The following is a 24,505-nucleotide window of genomic DNA, read 5'->3' on the forward strand; positions in this document are numbered from 1 at the left end:
ACATCACCATGGTAGCAAGCACACACCCCTCCAAAAATGATAAACACTAAAATCCTGGAGATGCTCGCGAGCTCCATTGCATCATCAGTATCAACCATCTGCATCATTCTAACACACTGCAGTCTATAAACTGTACACGCAAATCATGATGTCATTCCCAGAAAGACATCTGCACCCCTAGAGCATTTGAGTTTTAATGCTAAACACATACATGAACGTTGAAGAGCATAAATCCAGGACGCAACGTAGTGCAGAGATGCTGAGCTGGTTGCTACGTCCATCACCATGGAGAAAGACTGCTCGATATCAAAAGGCTCCTTTCTGGTTACCACGGCAGCTGGAAATCCAACTCGCAATGTAAATCCCCCCCTAATCCTTAAAATCCAAATGTCTTTCAGAAAAGGAGGATTGCTGTCGATTTCAGTGTACACACAGATGGTTTCCTCGTTTTTGCGGCGTACCTTCGCCTCCAAGCGCTCTGTTTATGGTTTCATTTGAATGAGTGCCACACCGTGAGCACACACCGTGAAAGAAGCTACAATCTGCCTCCCTCTTCCAAGCGACCAATCACAGGGCATCAGCTGCTTCACCTCAGCCAATCAGAGCACAGTCGAGAGCTGACAGACAGCCAAGCTCAAAATTATGATTGTGGGATGTGGGTGGGAGATAGATGCTGACTGGTATCCTAAGCTCCGCCCACCAAAAACTGGCACTGCAGATACCAATGTAGCAAATGTGGCGCCATTACCGTGACACACAGATTGTGCATCTCTTTCTTTGGCTCAGTCTGTTCTCCTCACTAAATTTCACACATCTCTCCCCTCGACGGCACCTCTCAGCTCTCCGCCCAAGGCTGTTTTTTTCTGGAGCATTTGTTCTTTGCTCCTTTCAGGACGAAAGGATGGAGAAAAAAGGAAGGGGAGAGATGTCGGGGGTCTTATCTGCTGAAAAGGCTCAGTGCAGTTCTGTACTGACACAATGAGTAATGACCTTGAGTGTGTCTGTCAGTAATAAAGATCATAAATGCGATTAAAACCATCACTGTAATTACAACTCTCTATTCAAAGACTGGTGGGAGATTCTGGCACCTTTGGTTCAATGCAAATGATTTATGTTCTCGTCGGTTATTACTGTTTTTAATTACCTTTCTGTTGTATCAGTAGAGTTGTGGACTATTTTGTAATTCTACATAGTATGATCTGGGAACAATGAGGTATATTATTCATATTGCAGTGGATTTGCATTTTCATGAATAAAAAATAACCAGGATAAAATTAATTCATGGATTAAATGTTTTATATGTTTAACATTTCACCTAGGCAAATCAAAAGAAAAATGACCTTGACCATCTGCTTTTGTGAGGTTTGTGCATCTCATGCTAAAAAAAATATGTATATGTATAAGCTATCGGCCAATAGTGCTACAAATTGCTTTTATTGACCTATACAAATGATTGGTTCATCTTTAGTATTATGCTTTTTTATTTAAATATGTGTACAGTACAACAAATATTATTATGATATAATAATACTAAAAGGAATATTCCATTTTCTTAAAAGAAAAATCCAGATAATTTACTTACCACCATTTCATCCAAAATGTTGATGTCTTTCTTTGTTCAGTCGAGAAGAAATTATGTTCATTTTAATGGACTTTAATAGAGCCCAACATTTAATACTTAACTCAACACTTAACAGTTTTTTTCAACGGAATTTCAAATTACTATAAACGATCCCAAACGAGGCATAAGGGTCTTATCTAGCAAAACGATTGTCATTTTTGACAAGAAAAATAAAAAATATCCACTTTTAAACCACAACTTCTCGTCTAAATCCGGTCCTGATGCGCCAGCGTGACCCCACGCAATACGTCATGACGTCAAGAGGTCACAGAGGACAACCGCGAAACTCCGCCCCAGTGTTTACAAGTGTGTTGAAAGAGGACCGTTCCTACGTTGTTTTATGTCAACTGATACTAATTAATGTCTTTGTGACAGTTTATTGTTTAAAATGGTCCGCAAATTTGCATTGTATATATGTAACACGTGACCTAGATCTAGACGAAAAGTTGTGGTTTAAAAGAGCATATTTTTTATTTTTCTTGTCAAAAATGGCAATCGTTTCGTTAGATAAGACACTTATGCCTCGTTTGGGTTTGTTTATAGTCCTTTGAAACTCTGTTGAAAAAAACTGTTAAGTGTTGAGTTAAGTATTAAATGTTGGGCTCTATTAAAGTCCATTAAAATGAGAAAAATCCTGCAATGTTTTCCTCAAAAAACAAAATTTCTTCTCGACTGAACAAAGAAAGACATCAACATTTTGGATGACATGGTGGTGAGTAAATTATCTGGATTTTTCTTTTAAGAAAATGGAATATTCCTTTAATACAATATTGTTCATTTCAGCTAAATATGAATTTCTTATTTTTTTACACTTGGGTGACATTTTGGCCTTTACATCAGGAGTGTACAACTTTTTTTTATCATACAGAACTGAATCCAATTACACAATCACCATCTTTGTTCCCGACTGAGATAATGAAAAAACAGAAGAGAGAAAGAGAGATCCGATTTTGGAATCAGAAAGGTCTTTTCATTTAAAAAAATAATAATAAGAGTGGAGGTTAAATAACATTTGATTTCACTTAAAAATTTAAAAGGGCAAATGGACCAGTGATTTTTTTGGGGGGATTAAAATGAAAAAAAAAATTTATTCAACATATGTATGTAAATCACTGATAGGAAGGCATCTCCAAATCAACACTAATACTACTTTCCACAGAATGTTGTGTATTTAAATTAACACCATCCAAGAATGCATATGTAAAGCATGGGGTATTAAAATGACCAGATTACCTCGTTAACCTCGTACAAGAAATAATTACACATTCTAATTTAATATGCATGATGAATATTAATAAGGTCACACACACAAAAGCATGCAGTCACCTCATTAAATTGCAAACTGCATCCTGTTACTGGCTGGTGTTAGAGCGCCCTCTGCTGGTCAATTTAAGATTTTATTTGTTCATTGTTAAAGGGATAATTCACCCAAAAATCCGGTCATCATTTACTCATGTTGTTACAAACCTGTATAAATTTCTTTGTTTCTGATGAACACGAAGGAAGATATTTTGAGAAATGTAACCAAACCGATCAGAGACCCCATTCACTTCCATAGTATTCTTTTTTCATACTTTAGAAGTGAATGAGGCTCATGATCGGTTTGGTTATAAACATTCCTCAAAATATCTTTCTTCGTGTTCATCAGAACAAAGAAATTTATGGTGACAATATTTTGTTTATTTTTGGGTGAACTACGCCTTTAAGAGCAACCAGGATCAATCCATGCATGTCTCGGTTTTTCACCTGGGAACACTGGTAAGGTACGTCAGCACGTTGTGAAACTCCTCTTCCTCCAGCTCACCAAACGCCGGGTACTCCGGAAAGATGATGATGGGACTGCCATTCTTTCCTCGACCACCTGGACACATACAGGTTTAAAAGACGATCGTTGTAAGCAATTCCGTTACAGATACATTGTCCTTATACCGTGTCTTCTAACATACATGCACAATTATTGACATTTTAATGCACTATATAATAAGCGATGTACTTGAACATGAACACAACACTTCTGTATATATAAAACATCTGATACCCACAAGAGGGCACTTTCACATCTTCCTGTGCAAGGCACAAAGATTAAAGCAGAGACTCACAAAGAGAATTATATAAAGACACATCAAGGGCCAAACTTCTACATCTTATCCCATCACAGAGCTTTGCCAAACGTTACCTTTTAATTATTACAGTGACAAATAAAAGCCTCATTACTGGTCTAAGTATGTTGGTTCAGGTGCTAAGTGTGTGTTTTTGGTGTAGTGTGTGTGTTTGGTGCAGTGTATGTTTTAGCCAAAGGTCATGTGATCATCTGTGTGCTTTTAGTTGTGATTAATAGAGCAGAATGGATCAACCGCAGAGCACAATTATATTAACACCTCCATCACACACACATACGCACGCACATGTACACACAAGGTGAAAAGGACACCTCTGTCGCATTTGTTATTATAAACGGTGCAAACCCAAAGCGCTCATTTCCATCTGGACCATGAGAAAGGAGACATACTGTAACTCCTGCAAATATTAAGATATGCTCTCCAAGAAGATCCCAGCTCCCTTGGACCCAGACACAATGGGAAAAACTAGAAAAAATAAAGTACAACAGTATAAAAGCTTTTACTGTAGATTAAAGGATTAGTCAATTTTCTTAAAAAAATCCTGATAATTTACCCACCACCATGTCATCCAAAATGTTGATGTCTTTCTTTCAGTTGCGAAAAAAATATGTTTTTTGAGGAAAACATTTCAGGATTTTTCTCATTTTAATGGACCCCAACACTTAACAGTTTTTATGCAGTTTAAAATTGCAGTTTCAAATGACTCTAAACGATCTCAAATGAGCCATAAGGGTCTTATCTAGCGAAACGATTGTCATTTTTGGCAAGAAAAATATGCACTTTTAAACCACATGGTCACGGATGACATATCGAAACTACGACCCAAGTGTTTACAAGTGTGGCGAAAGAGGACCATTCCGAAGTTGTGTGTCGAATGATAATAATTAATGTCTTTGTGTCAGTTTATTGTTTAAAATGGTCCGCAAATGTGCGTTTGATATATCTAACACGTGACCTTTCCACATCATTACGCAATTACGCGAGGTCGCGCTGGCTCGTCACACAGCCAGAGGAAGAAGAGAAGTTGTGGTTTAAAAGTGCATATTTTTTATTTTTCTTTGCCAAAAATGACAATCGTTGCTAGATAAGACCCTTATGCCTTGTTTGGGATCATTTAGAGTTCTTTGAAACTGCGTTGAAACTAAAATGAGTAAAATCCTGGAATGTTTTCCTCAAAAAACATAATGTCTTCTTGACTGAACAAAGAAAGACATCAACATTTTGGATGACATGGTGGTGAGTAAATTATCTGGATTTTTTTGAGAAAATGGACGAATCCTTTAACAACATCGAGTACAAGAAACAAGATTAGTGTCGATTGAATACTGTACAATAAAACAGGGCTAACAAAAAGTTACACTTACAAATATACTAATGGTTTTTAAATTGGTATCCATTAGGGATGCACCGATATGGAAATTTTGTCCGATAGCGATAACCGATAACTCTTTATGTTTGGGGGGCGATAACCGATATATATATATATATATATATATATACATATACATATATATATAGGCCGATAAATATTCATATTAATTTCACAATGAAAAACTCACAGGCCGTGGACATCTTGTCTTTGTGCTAGACTAGCATACTCTTCTTAAGCCCGCAACATGTGTCAATCTTTGTGCTATGTCACAGAAAGCACCAATCAAAACTCCACATGGCCAGCAATGAGCAAGTGAAATGGTTCAACAAACAAAAATAATCCATAATTTATCGGCTTTCATTTATCGGCCTAATTTTGCTATCAGACTGATAACCGATAATAATAAAAATAAGCAGTTATCGGCCGATAACGATACGTCGGCCGATATATCGTGCATCTCTAGTATCCATAGCAGTTTCCTGTAACACTCCTGTCATCAGCCATCAAAGGTCAAACAAACTAATAATCCTGCCCCAAACTTTAGCCAGTAGCTGAGGCGAGATTAAGTGCCCTTATAAATAGAGCAACATTTTTAAAGTATCAAAAAGTCACAGTGTGCATACTTTTAAGGGAAAAATCCACCCATGAATAAATAAATAAATTAGTTTTTTCTATATTGTATATTTCATTATTTAAAAATAGGCCTACCTGCGAACAATGAGACAATCTTTAAAATCCAAGAATATTAAATATGTGTTCCAAGTTATTCTCAAAAACAAAAAATATCATGCACCTAGCAAAGTTTTAACGATTTAAAAACCAAGTAAATAAAAAGTTATTAAAATCCAGGAAAAATAAGCAGAATTCTCTGCTCTCAAACGCTGGGGGCGTGTCAGCACTGAAACAACGCCCACTGGCAGAAAAGCTGCCATCCTTCTCAACATTTAAATACCGCTCCGCTATAACATGAATTGATGCTCGCGATTGTATTAGGGGGCCATGCTCGGTGGCTCTGGTGTGTCATCAAGCTACTGTTTTAGCCCCGCCCAAAATATCCTGAACAGAAATGTTAAAAAACTCCACAATGGACTCTATGCACGCTTAACTTCCGCGTTTGACTCAAGGCTGCTCTTCAGTTTCCGGTGTTGTGTCGAAGTCTGTTCCCCCTATTTTTCCCTTCAGTGTAGTGTTTTTATGGCGTTTTTATCACGTTATAGGTTTTATTATTTATATATTTAAAGTTTTAATGGCTACTGAGATGTATATGTGTGCATTTCTGTAATGTATCTGTATTGTTCTTAATGGTAAGTCAATTATTTTTACAGTATGAATCATATTATATGTATAATATTTATTTAATTATGTATGCAAACATTACATTTTTAAAACAACCAGTAAAGGAAAAAAAAAAAAGACAGGCTATATTTTAAAAGAAATACCCTAATAGAAAACTGTCAAATGTATGAAATATTTAATAAATTGTATTATAAAATACATGATATTATGCTTTTTTAGTATAACAAATTCAAATCTTTAATCTTTCTAAATGTAACGTGATGAAAACGCTATAAAAGCACTACACTAAAGGGAAACATAGGGGAATCGCTAAATTTACTCGTTGTTTGCTGGATTTACCCAAATTTACAACCTGTGATGTGTGAAGAATTGTCCAGATGTGCAAACTCGAGAAAGGTTGCAAGTCGTCTTATCTCTGTAATCATTATGATATGTTCATCATACTAGCAGAGCTTACATTGTGCTGTTTTTATGATTCAGGATTAATGTCTTTTTAATGTTATCTTAAAGTGTCAGGTAAATTAAAAGACGTAAATGAAATCTCACTGCTATATGAGGAAAAAGCAACACGAACTGCAGCAGGACTTATATTAAATGTGACGTTTAATACCTTTTTTTTTTGTATATTCACGTCGATTGTCAAAACATTTTTACTTGGATATTTTTGAGTCATATCTTGGAACTTTATAGGATATAAATAACAACGCAAAAAGAACTATTGACTATGGTAAAGTCCATTTAAGAAACCTATTCCATTATTTGTTTATTTCTTGTGCTGTTTGTTTATTTTAATACCCCGTGTATTTAGTTTGTTGTGTGTGTGTTTTATTTTTCTCTGAAGTTATTCTTGTTGTCATTGATATGAATTTTCTATTTGTCTTTTGCATTTGTTATTAATAAAGCATAAATGCGCAAAATACACGTTTTTTACTGTTCTAACATTTTGCTTGTATAACCACAGATGTTATCTTCGCTAGTACTGATGATAACAATTATACAAAATTCATAAGTATATCAACAACAGATGAATAGCACTGTTATCAGTGCAATTTCTATCTAAAACTAGTGTTAACGCAGATACAGGGTAGCAGTGTAGAAGTTGTCATGCTTGAGTCTAATGCTGTAAACACTATGACACACACCAGTGGTGGCTAGAAGTTCGGTTCTCCCGTCTATAAAAATATACTTTCATACGTTTAAATGTCATTATGGTATTAAATGTGAAGTATAAGTTATTTCTATGTAAATTAAACAACCATCAACAAAATTTGCAGTGTTATTTTGACTATTTTGGCAACCAACGTTCCTGAATATCATTGAGCTCTATGACTGGCGGAAGTAGTCCAGCATCCTGAGATTTCACCGGAAACACGTCAAGCACCGCCGTGCATAGAGTCCATTGAATACTACACAATTCACAATTTTTGTAATGTGTTTCAGCAATACATTTCTAACATTTATAATGTGTTTAGAATAGTGCTGCATAACGATTAATCGCAACTAATCGTTTGCAGAATAAAAGTTTTTGTTTACATCATATATGATTGTGTACTGTGTATAATAAATATGTACAAATAAATACACACACATGCATGTATAATTTTAAATAAAATATATAATAGCTTAAGTATTTATATTTAAAATATAAATTATATATAAATATGAAAATGTATGTACACATGTAAATATTTCTTAAATGTATAGATGCATGCGTGTGTATTTAAATATACAGAATTATTATACACAGTACACACACACATATGATATAAACAAATACTTTTATTCTGCAAACAATTAGTTGCAATTAATCATTATTCTGCCGTAGTTTAGAATCAATTCTCTGAAATGACTTTACACGACTTTAAACATATGACTTAATTTATTTATACACTAAGAACAATTAAATATAAAATATACATTTTCCATAAACATTAAGAAAATGCAGAACTTCAAACACTGGTGACCTTAGTTTTGTGTGATTACATCAGATACACATACACACCCTATATGATAATGATAACATCAGGCATATTCCTCTGAAATGGCCTGGAATGGGAAAAAAGTTGAAAGGAGCAAAGAGGAAATGAGGAGGAAATAAACAGACGGAGCGTCTTATAGAAGTCTGTCATTAAATCTAGGTGGAGAACCGAGGCCGAAGACCAGAGGAATATTTTTACCATGAGAACGTGTATACACACAGGCGGACACAGATTTTAAGAAGTCACCACGGGCACCAGTCAGCAGAAACTGAAGTACATGCTGATAACTATAGTAACCACAGTAGCCACAATCTTTAAATACAGTACTGTCATTAACAGTACATTAAAAATAAAATAGCACTGAACTACAACTGAATCACAGAATGAACCTCACTCGCTCTCTTTAATAACTATGTAAAACAGGACTAGGGATGCATATCAATTAATCGCGATTAATCTATAGCAGAATAAAAGTTTTTGTTTACATCATATATGTGTGTGAACTGTGTATAATAATTATGTATATATAAATATGCACACATGCATGTATAATTTTAAGAAAAAATATATTTATATATTAAGTATTTATATTTATATATAATATAAATTATACATAAATATACAAATGTATATACACATGTAAACATTGCTTAAATATATACATGCATGTGTGTGCATTTAACTATACAAAGTTATTATACACAGTACACACACATATATGATGTAAACAAAAACTTTTATTCTGCTATAGATTAATCGCGATTAATTGATATGCATCCCTAAACAGGACACAAAATTATCCAGTGAGGCGATTCAAAAGAAAAAGCAGTCTTCCACCAACGTTGTGAATGTTTTATTGCATGTATAATGTATGAGTTTAGAGTCAGGTTTGTGAATATTCATAGACTTTCTCTTATAGACCTGAAGCAGGAAAGCGTGAGAGATTTTTGCAAAAAATCCACATAATCCTCTTAGCCTCCATTTAACAGACATACAGCCTAACCGTCAGTCAAACATCCATGCAAAGCACATCAGCTGGGAACTGTCATCAAGCGCAGCAGCCATGGCAACACTGAATAATTAAGAGGCTTTCTCCAGTCAGGCATTATCCTGAGCAACCCGAGCCGGGTCCTGACTGGTTTACTTACATGGAGAGTTTGTGTTGTGTCTATTGCTGTGTCCGAAAGCGTTCACTCTTCCACTATTCCCTATATAGAAAATGACATTTGTGTCCACTATATGGGGAAGAAGTGAACAAGTGAACTGTGTGTTATTTACCATTATACCACAGGGCTGTTGAACGCTTTATTATGATTGGTTGAGAAATGTTCCATGGTTATGCATTATGTTTCGATAACCGCATACTTGATCTGTCAAATGTCTTAAATAACCACCAGAGCAATAGTAACTATGGTATAAGCAGAATAATTGACGACGGGCCGTTTAATTATTTGAAAATAATATACACCTAAGGTGGTAATGCGGCATAATGCAGCATAATGCGAAGCGGAGTGTGCATTATTTTCAAATAATTTCAAGACATTGCTCTGGTGTTTATTTTAAAGAGCACCTATTGTCTGATTCACATTTTTACATTTCTTTTGGTGTGTAAGTGTGTATTAGTACATGTTAACAATATGCAAAAGGTACAAACCCCAAAGTAAACGATGACGCGTGTTATCATCTCCAACATAAATCTCTTTTCTTGGACTACAACAAACACACAGATTTTTCACAACAGTTTACTTTTTGGGGGATTGGTGATGTAGTAAAGACCGACATTATCATAATTCCTCCCATTTGGACTTACAGCCTGTAAGTTAACTCCTGTTAGCATTGCATTGTGAGCGAATCTTTCAAACATGGTAAGGTGCGTCACATTTCCGGGTGACGTCAGAGGTATTCAGGCCAATCACAATGTACAGATTAGCAGGCCAATCAGGGACACAGAGCTTTTCAAATCTGTGCGTTTCAGGGAAGAGAGTGAAATCTGGAGCTATAAAAATGTACAGTATGTGAAAAATAATGTGTTTATTAACAATAAACCAAGCGAACACATTGTATTAAACCAAATAAACAAAATAATGTTGTTTTTTAGCAATGAAATAGGTGCTCTTTAAAACATTTGACAAGTTAGGTGTGCGGTTTACAAAAAATAATCAACACCCATTGAACATTTCTCAACCAATCAGAATAAAGCATTCAACAGTTTGAAAATAATGCACACCCGTGTTGTAAAGACACAACGCTAATTTTAGAATAATTTAATGGCCCATCGTCAATTATTCCTTACTTATGTTTTTATTTATTATATTTAACAATAATAAACAAAATAGTAAAGTTTGTGGACAAACTTTTTGTTGGCGTGACAAAGCCTGGCTTGAGCTGGCATGATTTAGCATGAAGCTAGTCTCAGTCTCGGACGTCACACCCAAGGACCATTGGCTGAACATCTGATGCATATGGTACACTTTTCTGGAAACACTTCAACGGCTTCGAAAGTTGTCAACAGGCATTCAACACGACAGGTAATTGAAAATAATGCACATCAGTGGTATAACTGCACAACACTTCGCGTCTACCACCTTGGGTGTGTATCATTGTTGAATAATTTAACAGCCATCGTCGATTATTCCTTACTTATGTTTATTTATTATATTTAATAATACCTCTGACTGGTTGAATACAGGATTTTTGACGTGTGTGTCGCATTCTTCAAAGATATTCATCTGGGCCTTTTATAAAATAAATTCACCCACCATGTTTCTATGACATTGTGTTGCAGTAACGTTCAATATAAAACCCTAAACAATTTACCATATTAGGATAAATGCAATGTTTCACTACTACACACTGTCAAATTCCTTGTTGCACTTATATTTTTAAGTTTAATCAACTTAAAATTACAATTTATTGAAACTTTCGTGACTAGTGTGGAGTGGCTATAAATTATAAAAATTAAGTTGAAATAACTTAAGCTAGTTCAACTTAATTTTATAATTTACAGCAACCCCTTTCTAGGCCAAAATTTTTTATTGTAATTTCAAGTACATTAAACTTAAAAATGTAAGTACAAGAAGGAATTTTTTACAGTGTATGGGCCGATTTCAGGCAGCATTTGCGCCCCAGGGGTACAACTTGCATCATATTTCAAGGTATGTTCTTACAGACCTTAATGTTTATTATATTTTAAATAAAAATTACTGTCTATCACATTTATTTTATTTATCTGTAATAAGTACAAAATAACTGTCAACAAGAACAAACACACAAGTAAACATAAATGTGTGGTGCATCCTTCAGTTTATTCCAGTCACATTTGTCGCATGTTTTAGTGAGTGTACATCAAATGTACCCACAAAATCACAGTGCATTGTGGGTAAAAAGTAGTGAAAAAACATAGGAAATGAATTTGTGCAGATAGGAGATAGGGAGCGGTTTCAAACACAGCATATGTACGTGTGCATAATCTGTGGATGTGAATGACTTTTATGCCATCATTCATTGTTGACACAATGAAAGCGGATACTTATAAATAATCTCCTTCTGCTTTCCTGCATATCATGATACTGTCAAGCGCTATAAATGTTGCAAAAGATCAATTCAAGAGATGCACTTACATCCTGTAGCACATACAGCAGGAACATCTACAGTCTAAACATCTGAGTTCATCCATAACAAAGATGTCTAGACAGTAAAGAAGATAGTGTAAACAATGTGGCTAATATTTATTTAAATTAATCCTTTGCTGTGTGGCTGGGTGATTTATTTACACTTTTAGTTAATGTATATGTACATGCCTTTGTCTGGGTTTATAATGTAAGATAATTATATCTAGAAAACAGTAAATCAGAAATATGACTTAATAGCTAACCTACTGAAAAGTAATCTAACTATATGTACAGTACTGTTATGACGCCTTGTGCTCTTTGATGCTTGGCATTTCGTTCCTTTTGTATACAGTATCTCCACATACACCGTATAGAGGAATGACAAAGATCACTTGAACCTATCCTGATGAGGGTCTTAAGAGGCAAAGGATTGTGGGATTGACTGAACAGCAGACTCACCTGACAGGAAGGCGAACTGTTTCCTGAGGTCAGGGCTGATGTCTGCAGCACACAGAGGACTGTTTTCCTGCTGCATAATCTCATCTGCACAAAAACCCCAAGAGATTTGGTTAGCACATAGCAAAAGGCCATTGACATATCTCAGAAATCACATCGCATAGTTTCATTTCATACACAAAGACAGAAAGGAGAACGTATCTCACTTCACATTCTTAATCCGGTTATGTTTCTGGATTACAGTACAGATGGTTTGATTTAGGGTGTGTTAGACATGGCACAAAGCGGGTGCATGGCACTCATTTTGCAGTGTTTTATTTACACAGGAATATACTGTAGGGTGACCTCAAATATTGGTTATTAAAAATAACCACATAACCAAAACATACTGCCATGTGTTATCGATTTTAAAAATGTATTATAGATCTTTGATGCATACAGCATTGATACATTATGGAACATTAATAGTGATATTTATGCAATAGCTGGGAGACAGGTGTTGTATCTTTAAACCTGCTGTGTGTTTGAGCATTTCATGGTGAGAAGAGGGAAGATGGAGTGAAAGATAGATAGCAGTAAACAGCGATTTCCTCTGTGCATCAGGAGTTGATGGATTACTGTAAGCAGCTTTAGATTCACTGGATTCATCTTTCTCAGAATCAGAGCATAGATCTATACGTGTTTGTATTGTGTGTGTCCTGATATTGTAGTGTTACAGTTACACACGAGACACTTTGATGAATGTGTTTAGGATTTATCTGTTCAATGTTATCCACCCCTGCAACTGGCAAGGTGCCTATCAGCAAAGAAAAACCCTTACTAGACAAAAGTTGAAAACACACACATACACAATTCTAAGAATGCATTTTTCCTGCTGTTACTAAAACATTTGGAAATCTTTTAAAGTGGGGGGTAATTCATGCATTATTAACACAGTTAAAGAGTTGTATTCCTTTTGCTAAACAAAGGCAAAGTGTCAAAAAAGTAGTTTAGGGTGTGACAGAGCATTTGTGGGCCAAAGTTTTTTTAGTACATGGTTAACTGTTACGTATCATGGACCCCTTATTCCTTATATGGGCACTTCCCCTGGAAAAGCTTGCCACACATCAATCAGAGTGAGAGTGCAGGCCCAGCGCCAAAGGGATGGTCTCAAGCCATCCCATCCCGCCAAGCAGAAGGCTTCAGCTCTGCCACGTCTTTTAGGCTGCATTAACATTCAAGTCTAAATCCGCCTCATATCCGATGTCCGTGTTTACATTAAACTATTAATACATATTAATATTCCGATCGTAAATAAAGCATGTAGGAACGTCAGAGAGAAAATAAATTGCGGGACTTAACTGATTTAAATTGTAAGATATGTGATTGATTAACGCCCACTGCCTCTGTGTGCCCCTCTTGCAGGAGTCATAGGCTGTTTCTCAATATGCGCTCTTCAGCAATCTTGCGTCCTTGTGTTCTCGTTCTACGTCATCATCAACCGTCACAGTTCAATTCCAACTCTCAAGAACACAAGTACAGAGGACGCATGAAAAAACCTGGATGTGTTCTTGATATCGAGGATGCATCTTGCGCATGAAATCTGGGGAGGTCAGGTGACCAACAGGAAGATCGCACACATCTCAATTTACATGACCTTCTGAGTTCGTTCTTCCAAGGTCGCCTGGCAAGACCAATCTCCACGAGAACGCAAGTCCGTTCTTGGACTTGAGAAACAGCCATAGCCCCCCCTGCTCAAACGTTCTGGCGCCGGGGCTATGAGAGTAAAAACACTCATTATTAGCATTGTCCCTTTAAGTAAAAGTCACAAGCATCACTGCACGCAACATCTTTGTTATATATCAAGAATCAACAATGGCAAGACAAAAGAAGTGTATTTTTGAAAGTAAGTAGAAGAAAACCTTATTCAACTTTTCAAGAAACCCTGTCTAAATGGGGCGTACACACCAATCGCAAATTCAACGATTTGCGTGAGTAGATTAGACGTGAACTCACGCGTGGCTTTGCAAATGACCCGAATTGGACCCGCTATTCGCCTCAAACGCGTCTTTGTGCAAGTTGAAAATATTCAATTCAAGCAAGAAATTTGACATGACACGAAGGTTAATCCCCCAAATAATAAAGTGAAGAACGCGATGCTTTGCGCTTGGTGTGTGCGCATCATAAGACAACAGTGGATGCAGTTTGTTTTTTCCCAGACAGCAAGATAATTTCGAATGGGTTCATGTTTGTTAAAATACCCCGCTCAGGATTCGGAACCAGAGGCGTTAAGTAAATCAAAATTTTATTTCAAGTGTTATGTTTGCAATCAGCGCATAAGTGCATATAACGCAAACATACAGCTGTGCTGTGACGCTTTATCTCCTCTCACAGTACCCTTCCAAGAGTTTAACTTTTCTGAAAAAAAAACCGGAAAGGCCGTTCTGTCTTTTATAAATCTGACAACACGAAAGACTTTTTAGACATATGAAGGATAAAATACTACTCTATGGCGCAGCTTCCTGGACAGGGTTTAGGCTAATCCAGGACTAGGCCTTATTTATATTAGATCATTTAAAGGTGCTCTAAGCGAATTCACGTGTTTTAAACCATAAAACATTTTTTGTTACATACAGCAATCATCTCCTCACTATCTGCTTGCTGCCTGTCCGCTAATCAAACTGTAAAAAAACGCGATCTCTGTAGACACCCCAGGCTTCACAAACGGCAATAACAACAAAGTGGCCAAACCTACCACCAGAAACAATAACAAAGTGTTCCAGCCAATAAACGACAAGAAGGATTTGAGGGTGTGGGTTGAGCGCGTTCATAAAAGCACGGAAGGGAGGGGGAGAAGTTAGCTACGCTCCGTTAGTTTGAAAACAGTTCAAACATCAACAAAAAGTAACATCACAAAGATTCGCTTTTAGCGCCTTTAAGAAGTTTTTACAAACAAACCTTGCAAAAAACACTACAGGCAAAAAAATGTCACGGATATATGTTAAAATTAGTCAGGACAAGGTGTTTTTAAATTAAAGCAGCTCAAACTTGCATTTTAGGCTGGGACTAGGAGAAGCACTGTCCGGGAAACCGCCCCTAAAGGTACCCAAGATTAACAAGAGAGGTCAGAAACTGTGTATGCTATGTGAACTTTAATAATCTTGCACTCAGCATATGGAAATAAAACTAGGTCACAGAAAAACATTCAACACACATCCACACAAATATAAGTTGGCTTAGTGATTTCACTATTAACAGCTCAGAACTGTGTTGGCATAGGCCTAAAACTCGCAAAACCACCAACAGCACATAAAACATAAAACAAACCTCTATTAATATTCAATAAGGGTAAATTCAGCTACAGATGTTATTTCATAAGTAGATGGTCTGATTTTTATTTGATTCACTTACATCAGTGACATTCCTACAATTTACCTAAACTATGTAATATTGCACCCCTTGATGTAAATACTAATATCATCATCATAAAACAGCACAACTTTTACATCATCTGATAAACCGGCATGCTAATCTAATCTCTAGACACAGGAAAAGTCACACAGGAGGCCATTGTTTAAAATCCACAGAGATCCCATCAAAAGAAGATGTATGGTGTATGGTGACGTGTGTTGCAGTGTTACTCCGGCTTCTCAGCCTGTCATTGAGTTTAAATCATGTGGAGTTCAATGACAATGTCTGTGCTCAGTTAATAAATGTTCAACATTCCTCAACATCTTCAAATTTAGACTAATAAGTACAGTCAGAGTTCAACTCCCTAAAGGACATTAGCGTGAACGAAAACAAGCTTTTCTCATACGAGCGACAGACTGCAAGCCTCAAATAACACCCACGTCATTCACCTGGACGTCAGTAACAGGAAGACAGCACCTGTTTTAACACCTTGTGGCAGGTTGTGATGAAGGTAAGCCAGGTGTTTAATGGTATGCACAAAAAATTTAATTTAAACCCTGAGAACACAGACGGTGGCTCACATTTGTATGTTATTGTGCGTACTGTTCGTAAAAGTGCTCGTGCCGCACTATTCCCAGAGCAGTGCTTATTGTCACCTATCAGTTTTAAAATCAACATGAGGTCGGGATCGCTGTTGCCAGCTGTAACGTGACCGGAGACAGATGCTAGAACGCAGGTTAACACTGAGCCTGTGAGGCTATGGGAAGATTTTGCACGCTTGTGGACAAGAGACATTATAGATAGCAAAATTGTACTTTTCTTATAATTTAGTGCAGGTGTTTGGAGACATGCTTCTTATTACTTAGCTTATCATTTGAGAAACTCAGATGCAAACGCTGCTAAACGACACCTACATCTAAAATATAGTCAAGAATTGTATCATTTAAAACGCATCTTTGAGCATCATACTGTAATAGCATATATAAAAAAGTTTTACCTGTTACAGTAATTTCTTCATGCTTTAAAACAGCTTGAATGTTAAGTCTATACCCTTGCCTCATTTAGTATACGCGTATCTATGAATATGCAAATTCATATTCTCTCTCGCACAGCTGGGACCACAGATATGAATATGCGAATTAGTCCCCACCTCCACTCGTTCGCACCACTTTGGACCATAGATATATATGTAAATAGATGCTACATTCGGCAGCTTTAGACACATAACTGCTAAGTTTGATTTCACACAATGCATACGTGAGCTGCGTATTTGCAGCACTAATCTGCCGTTCTAAACCAGTCATCCAACGTTTTTGCTAACGTTTTTTAGTTTTTTTCTTTTAGCCATTATGCAAAAATTGTAAACAATACTTAAACAGCCCGTATAAATGCACAAATTACTTGCCAGCGTATTTTGTGCGATCTCCGGGTCTGGCGGTACCACTTTTTGCATAGCTTAGCATAATCCATTGAATCTGATTAGACCATTAGCATCGCACTCAAAAATAAGCAAAAAGTTTCGATATTTTTCCTATTTAAAACTTCTGTAGTTTCATCATGTACTAAGACTGACGGAAAATGAAAAGTTGCGCTTTTCTAAGACGATATTGCTTGGAAATTCATATTTAAATCTTTAAAACGAAAATAACTAGCTTCCGGTAACGCCGCCGTCTTAGATGCCACTGCTTTAAAGAGAGAGTATCAGCGTAGTGTACGCACTTTTCTTAGTGATGTATGACAAATGCAGAGGCACAGAGCGCAGCAGCAAAAAACAATACGCAAACTGCGTACACTGAATGCAGAGGCATTTAAGATGGTGGCGTTACCGGAAGCTAGTTATTTTCATTTACAAAGTTTTAAATATGGATATTTCTATGACAAAACCACACAGAATACCCTCACCCCTCGTTCAGACACCCAGCGACGTTATGCCTGTGTGTCACCCGTCTCTTTCAATGAGGCGTTTCTAAATCTGCTTGTCATAAACAAATGTGTACCATCCATGCTAGTAACTGACGAGAGAAGGATGACGTGAACTCCACTGCTTTATTCTCATTGGTAGTCGCTCCCGAAATTTGCTCGACATTTGCATAAAGTTAAACTTTCTCACATCGCTGGACACGCCCATACGGTCGGCAACGGTCACTTTCGCTCGTGCCGCCAGAAGTCGCCCGGTTTTCATTGAAATGAATGTGATCGCGTCGCTCTGCTACTGCTGGTCGCTGGCTGTCTGAATGGGGCGTCAGAAGGCCTTTGTTTATCTCCCTGGAGTCGTTTGGATTACTTTTGTGAAGGATGGATGCACATTTTTTGGAGGTGGACCCCATATCATTATATTTTATAAACTAAAAAATTTAGGATATTTTCTAAAATAAGGCATACAATTCTAGACATATGCATCAGGGACGATTTGAGGGTGAGTAAATTCTGAGTTTAATATCATTTTTGGCCGAATTATACCTTTAAGTGTACGAAAAAGAATTGGATCAATGACTGTGGATCACATTCAAACTTGGGTCCCTTATGAGTACTTGGACCTGAATACAACACAAATGTGGCAGTCACATGCACCACAGCGCCCCCTAATGTGTGGCTCAGTTTCTAAATCATGTGCAATGTTTCTAGTTGCATCTTTTGTGATTGTGCAACTGTTCACCATTTCTTGTCCAAAGAAGTTTAAAAGAAGTGTAAAAGTGGAGGTTTTTGCCAACAAAGCTCGCATGAATTTAAATTTTAGTTGAATTTCCTAAATACCAATTAAATGACTAAAATAACATTCATGAAACTAGGGCACTTGAATTACTGACTAATAACGTTTTTTCATGGTCATTGAAGTGAAATGACTGAACCTAAACATAAAAGCCTGCTAAAAAAGCTAATTTACAAGAAACCATGTCAGACGCATTTAGAAACTTGGCTTTGTGAGCATTGTTGACCTTTGTAATAAATAATTATGTTCCTCATTTGTAAGTCCCTTTGAATAAATGTTTAATGACTAAAATAAATGGAAATGTTAACAGTCAGTCACACCCAAACACAATGACTAAATGTAAACGTCAACAGACAGTCCGGCCCCAAACCCAATGACTAAATGGTAATGTCAAACAAATAGCCCCGCCCCGGAGGCACCGCCTATGGCTTGAAGGATGCTTCAGGATATTCAAACTAAAAGTGCATTGTTTTGATAGCACCACAGCCATCAAAACCTGGACAAGCTGTATCGACCAATCGGCATCCAGGTCCACAATAAGCTGATTTAATAGATAGTCGGCATATAGTACCAGTGTGCTCACGCCAATCTAAGTTTGATTCCCGCTTCTGAGGTCCTTTGGCAATCCCCCTCCCCAATTTTCACGCAACACTTTCCTGTCTATGGTCCACTATACTGTCTCAGTATAAATAAAGGCCAAAAAACATAACTTTAAAAACATTCGCACAGATAGATAAACTTTTGGCCATCAGTCAAACAAGCCCAAACACCCTTACTAGAAAAAACAACTATGATAAAGAAGAGATTTTATTGTACCCGATCACCGGATGCAGTTTCTTATTTACATTTATCCCAACGCTTCTGCTAAACAATAAGAGAGTGTTGATGGAGGACGCGTTCAGTCCTGTCACTGTCACCTCAGCTGGGCTTGTGAGAAACAAAAGCTCGAGCTTTCCAACATTTCATTCACCATCCCATCTCTTGATGTTTAGGCAACAAAGCTCCAGCACAGAGCCTCCATTCAATCCAAAACATCCTCAAAACCAAAGCTCCAATAGCATAGCTAGAAAGTGCCCCTGGGCCCCGTATGGTCGCCAAGAACGCCAACCGGGCAATGATAAAGTGGTTCGGCATCAGGGTGCTGGTATTTAGAAAGAACATAGGAGGGGGAAACGCTCTCATTTTAATGCCGTTCAACGGGCAGATGAGCGTTCTTTACAGGGCTTTCCATTTTTAATGCCCCTTGGATGGGCTGAGCCGTGACTGAGATACAAAATGCGATTCAAGCTCTTGGCTTGGACTGTTGCCAGCAACAGAAGACTAAGATGAGTCCTTTAGGAAACTTGCAAATGTTGTTTCGCAGGACACAAATTGCCTTGCTTTTCCACTAACAAAAACAAGTTTTAGTGCGCCACTGCGCCATAACTTTTTTAAAAGCATTAAAGGAAAACACCACCATTTTTCAATATCTTACTATGTTCTTACCTCAACTTAGACAAATTAATACATACCTATCTTTTTCATTGCATGCACTTAAAGGAATAGTCTACTCATTTTCAATATTAAAATATGTTATTACTAGGGGTGTCACGATTCTCCAAATCCTCGATTCGATTACATTTTCGATTCTAAGGTCACGATTCGATCCGATTCTCGATTTTTACATATTTTTTATATGGCATATAATTTAGACAAAATTATATGCCATTATTTATTATTATTATTATTATAATACTTTAACATTAACATGCACATTGCAAAACTCGCATGGGGGTTTGTGGGCTTCACTTAACGCGAGAGCTTGTAGAGAGAGGATTCCTTCTTGCACGCACATGACTATGCGCGGTTGGCAGTTACATGGATCGGGCGGATGACGTGACGAAAAATAATATTTTAATTAAATTCGGGCGGGTGCCGGATCGACTGCTTGTTATTAGCTCTGTCCTTCTAAGCATACGACATCTCTGTCTTTCATAGTGGCAGCCTCAGAAGTTCAAGAAGAGAACTGAAATGAGACGGTCTAGCCTTCTGAGGACCCAAATTTGCGTCACCTGCTGCACACGCCCCCAGTAGCGCCCACCGCGCCTGTCAGCAGAAAACAGCGGAGACATTTCTGACTTATTAAAATAAATATGTAATCAGAAAAATATTAATTTATTTCAGAACATATGCTGTTAAATAGATTAATCTACATCAATGTGTCATATCAAATAATCAACCTAGAAATATACGCAACATAAACAGAATAATATTAACACAAAACATAACTTATAATACTAAAACAGTGACAAGAAAAAGTTTTCTAATAAATACACACTTTTATTTAATAAAGCTTTTAATTGTTTGGGAAATCCTCGGCTGTTAAGGATCCATTCGTTCTATCATTAACAGCGCGGAGAAATGAGGACGCATTTTGACACAGCTCTTATCAACGCTGGCGAAGGAGGTACGTGGCAAACTCAAAAAATGAGAATTAAAAACAAAGGAAATAGAATGTCAGAAAGGGTTGCCTGGAATTAGTTTTACAACGTGGTAAATCAGGATGACACCAGTGCAGGCTATGAAATAATAGTCCATCCGCGCATCTCTAACATGGACTTAATGCGCGTGTCTTGGACTCATAGCATCTGAAATAAATCCAGCATAATAAGCAGCTGCGCTTCTCTCTGTCTCACGTGCACGTGCTCGCATCTGTCCGACGTCTGAACATAAACTAAAGTAGTAACCCTTACGTATTTGTTCAGTTTTATGCGTTTCATGCAAGCTGAGGCAAACTATCCTTTTGTTTAATATAACCCGCTGCATCTTTGCGCCTCCCTCGCTATCGCGCACGTGCAGAGAGCTGCGCTCTGTCCAAAGTCAGATCACTGGTAATCCTGTTTATGATATGCATTTCAAGGAGTTGTAGCATCCCTCGTCTTTAAAATATGATCGCGTTCCGCTGGACAGATGTTTTTAAAGGCATCTCTGAGAGTTTTTTCCCTCGCTTCGCTTGGCAAGCCGACCGGACGTGAAATGGGGGCGTGGCAGCATCGACGATCCCATTTTTTAATTCGAAGTTCGAAGCTGTGATTTAATTTCGATCGATTTCGATTTAAAATCGAAATCGTGACACCCCTAGTTATTACCTTAACTAAGAATTGTTGATACATCCCTCTATCATCTGTGTGCGTGCACGTAAGCGCTGGAGCGCGCTGCGACGCTTCGATAGCATTTAGCTTAGCCCCATTCATTCAATGGTACCATTTAGAGATAAAGTTAAAAGTGACCAAACACATCAACGTTTTTCCTATTTAAGACGAGTAGTCTTAAATAAAACAAAACGTTTTATTTATACAAAATAAAACGTAGCGCTTTTCTACGCGGATTTAAAAGAGGAACTATATTGTATGGCGTAATAGCACTTTTGGGAGTACTTCGACTCGGCGCAGTAACACCCTCCCTCTCCCATTATGAGAGTGAGAAGGGGAGCGGACTTTTCAGGCGAGTCGAAGTACTCCCAAAAGTGCTATTACGCCATAAAATATAGTTCCTCTTTTAAATCCGCTTAGAAAAGTGCTACGTTTTATTTTGTACCACCAAACTTGCTCGTATAACTACTCGTCTTAAATAGGAAAAACATTGATGTGTTTGGTCACTTCTAACTTTATCTCTAAATGGTAGCATTGAATGAATGGGGCTAAGCTAAATGCTATCGAAGCATCGCAGCGCGCTCCAGCGCTTACGTGCACGCACACAGATGATAGAGGGATGTATCAACAATTCCCAGCTAAGGTAATAACATATTTTAATATTGAAAATGAGTAGACTGTTCCTTTAATCTTTGTACAGCACGTCGTGAATGTGTTACCATTTAGCCTAACCCCATTCATTCCTTAGGATCCAAACAGGGATCAGTTTGGTTGCTCCTAAATTCATCCCTGTTTGGATCCTAAGGAATAAATAGGGCTAGGCTAAATGCTAACACATTCACAACGCGCAGTACAAAGATTATCGAAAAAGATAGGTATGTATACATTTTTCTAAGATGAGGTAAGAACATAGTAAAATATTAAAAAACGGTGGTGTTTTCCTTTAAGGTCTCATATTGTTCTGTCGTGAGACATTACAAATTATACATCTAAAGACTGAATGTGTTCCAACTGTTTTTGATAAAGTAACACACTGTTGTAACAAAACTGTACAGTAGTTTACTATAAGCAGTATCCAAAATCTTTTTCATTTCATGAAAGTTTCAGCTGTACGATATCTATATTTGTGAGCCTTGACAAGATCTCACCTTTCTTGGATCTCTGCTTCTTGGTGCAAGAGAACAAGGACAGTATTTTTTCTCTGTCTCTGCGCGTGTGTGTCTACTGTTTGCATTATTTACAAGAGAGTGTTGGGTATAGTGGCATAAAAACCTCAGTATATTACACTAAGAGCTCAGTTGGAAAACAAGAGCACACACACACACTTATGTTAACATGCAAGGAAAACATTCCCTGTATACTTCATGTCTGTGCAAGCAGCTCAGGTTAAACACAGGCTGAAGTTTTTGTTAAAGACCTCTTTGGTTGTGTCTTGTCCAAGCCTGTCTGAACTATAAAGTACGGCAGAGGAATAGAGGCAATATATGCTGGACATTGTGTCCTGTTGTGTCCCACTACGCAAGACATCGTTCTGGTCAAGACAAAATCTAAGTCACATCTCATTTCCATAATGACTAAATTATTTTTATTCAAGCTCTATATAGTGTCTCCATAAAGCACAACATATTAAAGGGACACCACTGTTTTTAAAAATATTCTCATTTTCCATTTAAACATTAGATTTTTACCATTTTGGAATCCATTCAGGTGATCTCCAGGTCTGGCGGTACCACTTTTAGCATAGCTTAGCATAATCCATTGAATCTGATTAGACCATTAGCATTGCACGTAAAAAAATAACCAAAGAGTTTCGATATTTTTCCTATTTAGATCTTGACTCTTCTGTAGTTGCAGCGTGTACTGAGACAGACAGAAAACTAAAAGCTGTGATTTTCTAGGCAGATATGGCTAGGAACTATACTCTTATTCTGGTGTAATAATCAAGGACTTTGCTGCCGTAACATGGCTGCAGAAGGCGCAATGATAACAAAGTGCCCGAAAATAGTCCCCTTAGTAACTTTCAATGGCAGGGGACTATTTTCGGGCAGTGCGTAATATCATTACTATGTAACTACAGAAGAGTCAAGTTTTAAATAGGAAATATATTGAAACTCTTTGGTTATTTTTTTAGGTGAAATGCTAATGGACTAATCAGATTCAATATATTATGCTAACCTATGCTAAAAGTGCTAGCGCAAGACCCGGAGATCAGTTGAATGGATTCCAAAACGGTAAAAATCAAATGTTTAACTCTAGGGGAGCTGGAAAATGAGCATATTTTCAAAAAAAGTGGAATGTCCCTTTAATATTATTAGTCAGTAATAAGGCATTAATACAGTTAAGGTACAAGTACAAACTACACAAATATACTAGGGTGACCATACGTGCCATTCTTCCCAGACGCATCCCGTCCAGGATTTTGGTGCGTCTTCCGGAAGTCGTATTTGTTGACCGGATACGCCATTCAGTTAAAAACATAAGATATACAATCGTAGTTTCATTCTTACCTTAAAATGTAACGGTTGCTTTTCTGTAATAATAATAATAATAATAATAATAATAATAATAATAATAATAATAATAATAATAATAATAATAATACAAATTCCAGAAGACAAACACAAAATCCTGGATGGCATGCGTCCGGGAAGAATGGCACGTATGGTCACCCTAAAATATACTGTAACCTTGTTTTAAATGTGTGACCTGTTAAAACCCAGCTCAATTTTTTTGTGATTCTGTTTTCAACATAAAAGCATCCTAAAGTACATAAAGTAAGGAGCATTCTGTGAAATTGTAACCTTGATATCTTTAATATT

The 24,505-nt window shown here is 37.0% G+C and overlaps 1 protein-coding gene across 11 annotated transcripts in view; it reads right to left on the bottom strand.

The window, feature by feature from the left end:
* mcf2la (mcf.2 cell line derived transforming sequence-like a) overlaps positions 1 to 24,505 on the bottom strand; it is a 97,237-nt gene that overhangs the window by 40,848 nt on the left and 31,884 nt on the right. For 9 of the 11 annotated variants that reach the window (XM_073861267.1, XM_073861262.1, XM_073861274.1 and 6 more), the window contains exons 2-3: positions 12,459 to 12,542; positions 3,368 to 3,482 (exon numbers count right to left, since the gene is read on the bottom strand). In XM_073861267.1, coding sequence (XP_073717368.1) covers positions 3,368 to 3,482; positions 12,459 to 12,542 — 199 coding nt within the window. Of the gene's footprint in view, positions 1 to 211; positions 871 to 3,367; positions 3,483 to 12,458; positions 12,543 to 24,505 lie in introns of those variants that run through there. The other 2 variants (XM_073861264.1, XM_073861273.1) reach the window with 2 other exon arrangements.

The sequence above is a fragment of the Misgurnus anguillicaudatus genome, chromosome 3 (genome assembly GCF_027580225.2).
Source record: "Misgurnus anguillicaudatus chromosome 3, ASM2758022v2, whole genome shotgun sequence".
NCBI classification, from domain to species: Eukaryota; Metazoa; Chordata; class Actinopteri; order Cypriniformes; family Cobitidae; genus Misgurnus; species Misgurnus anguillicaudatus.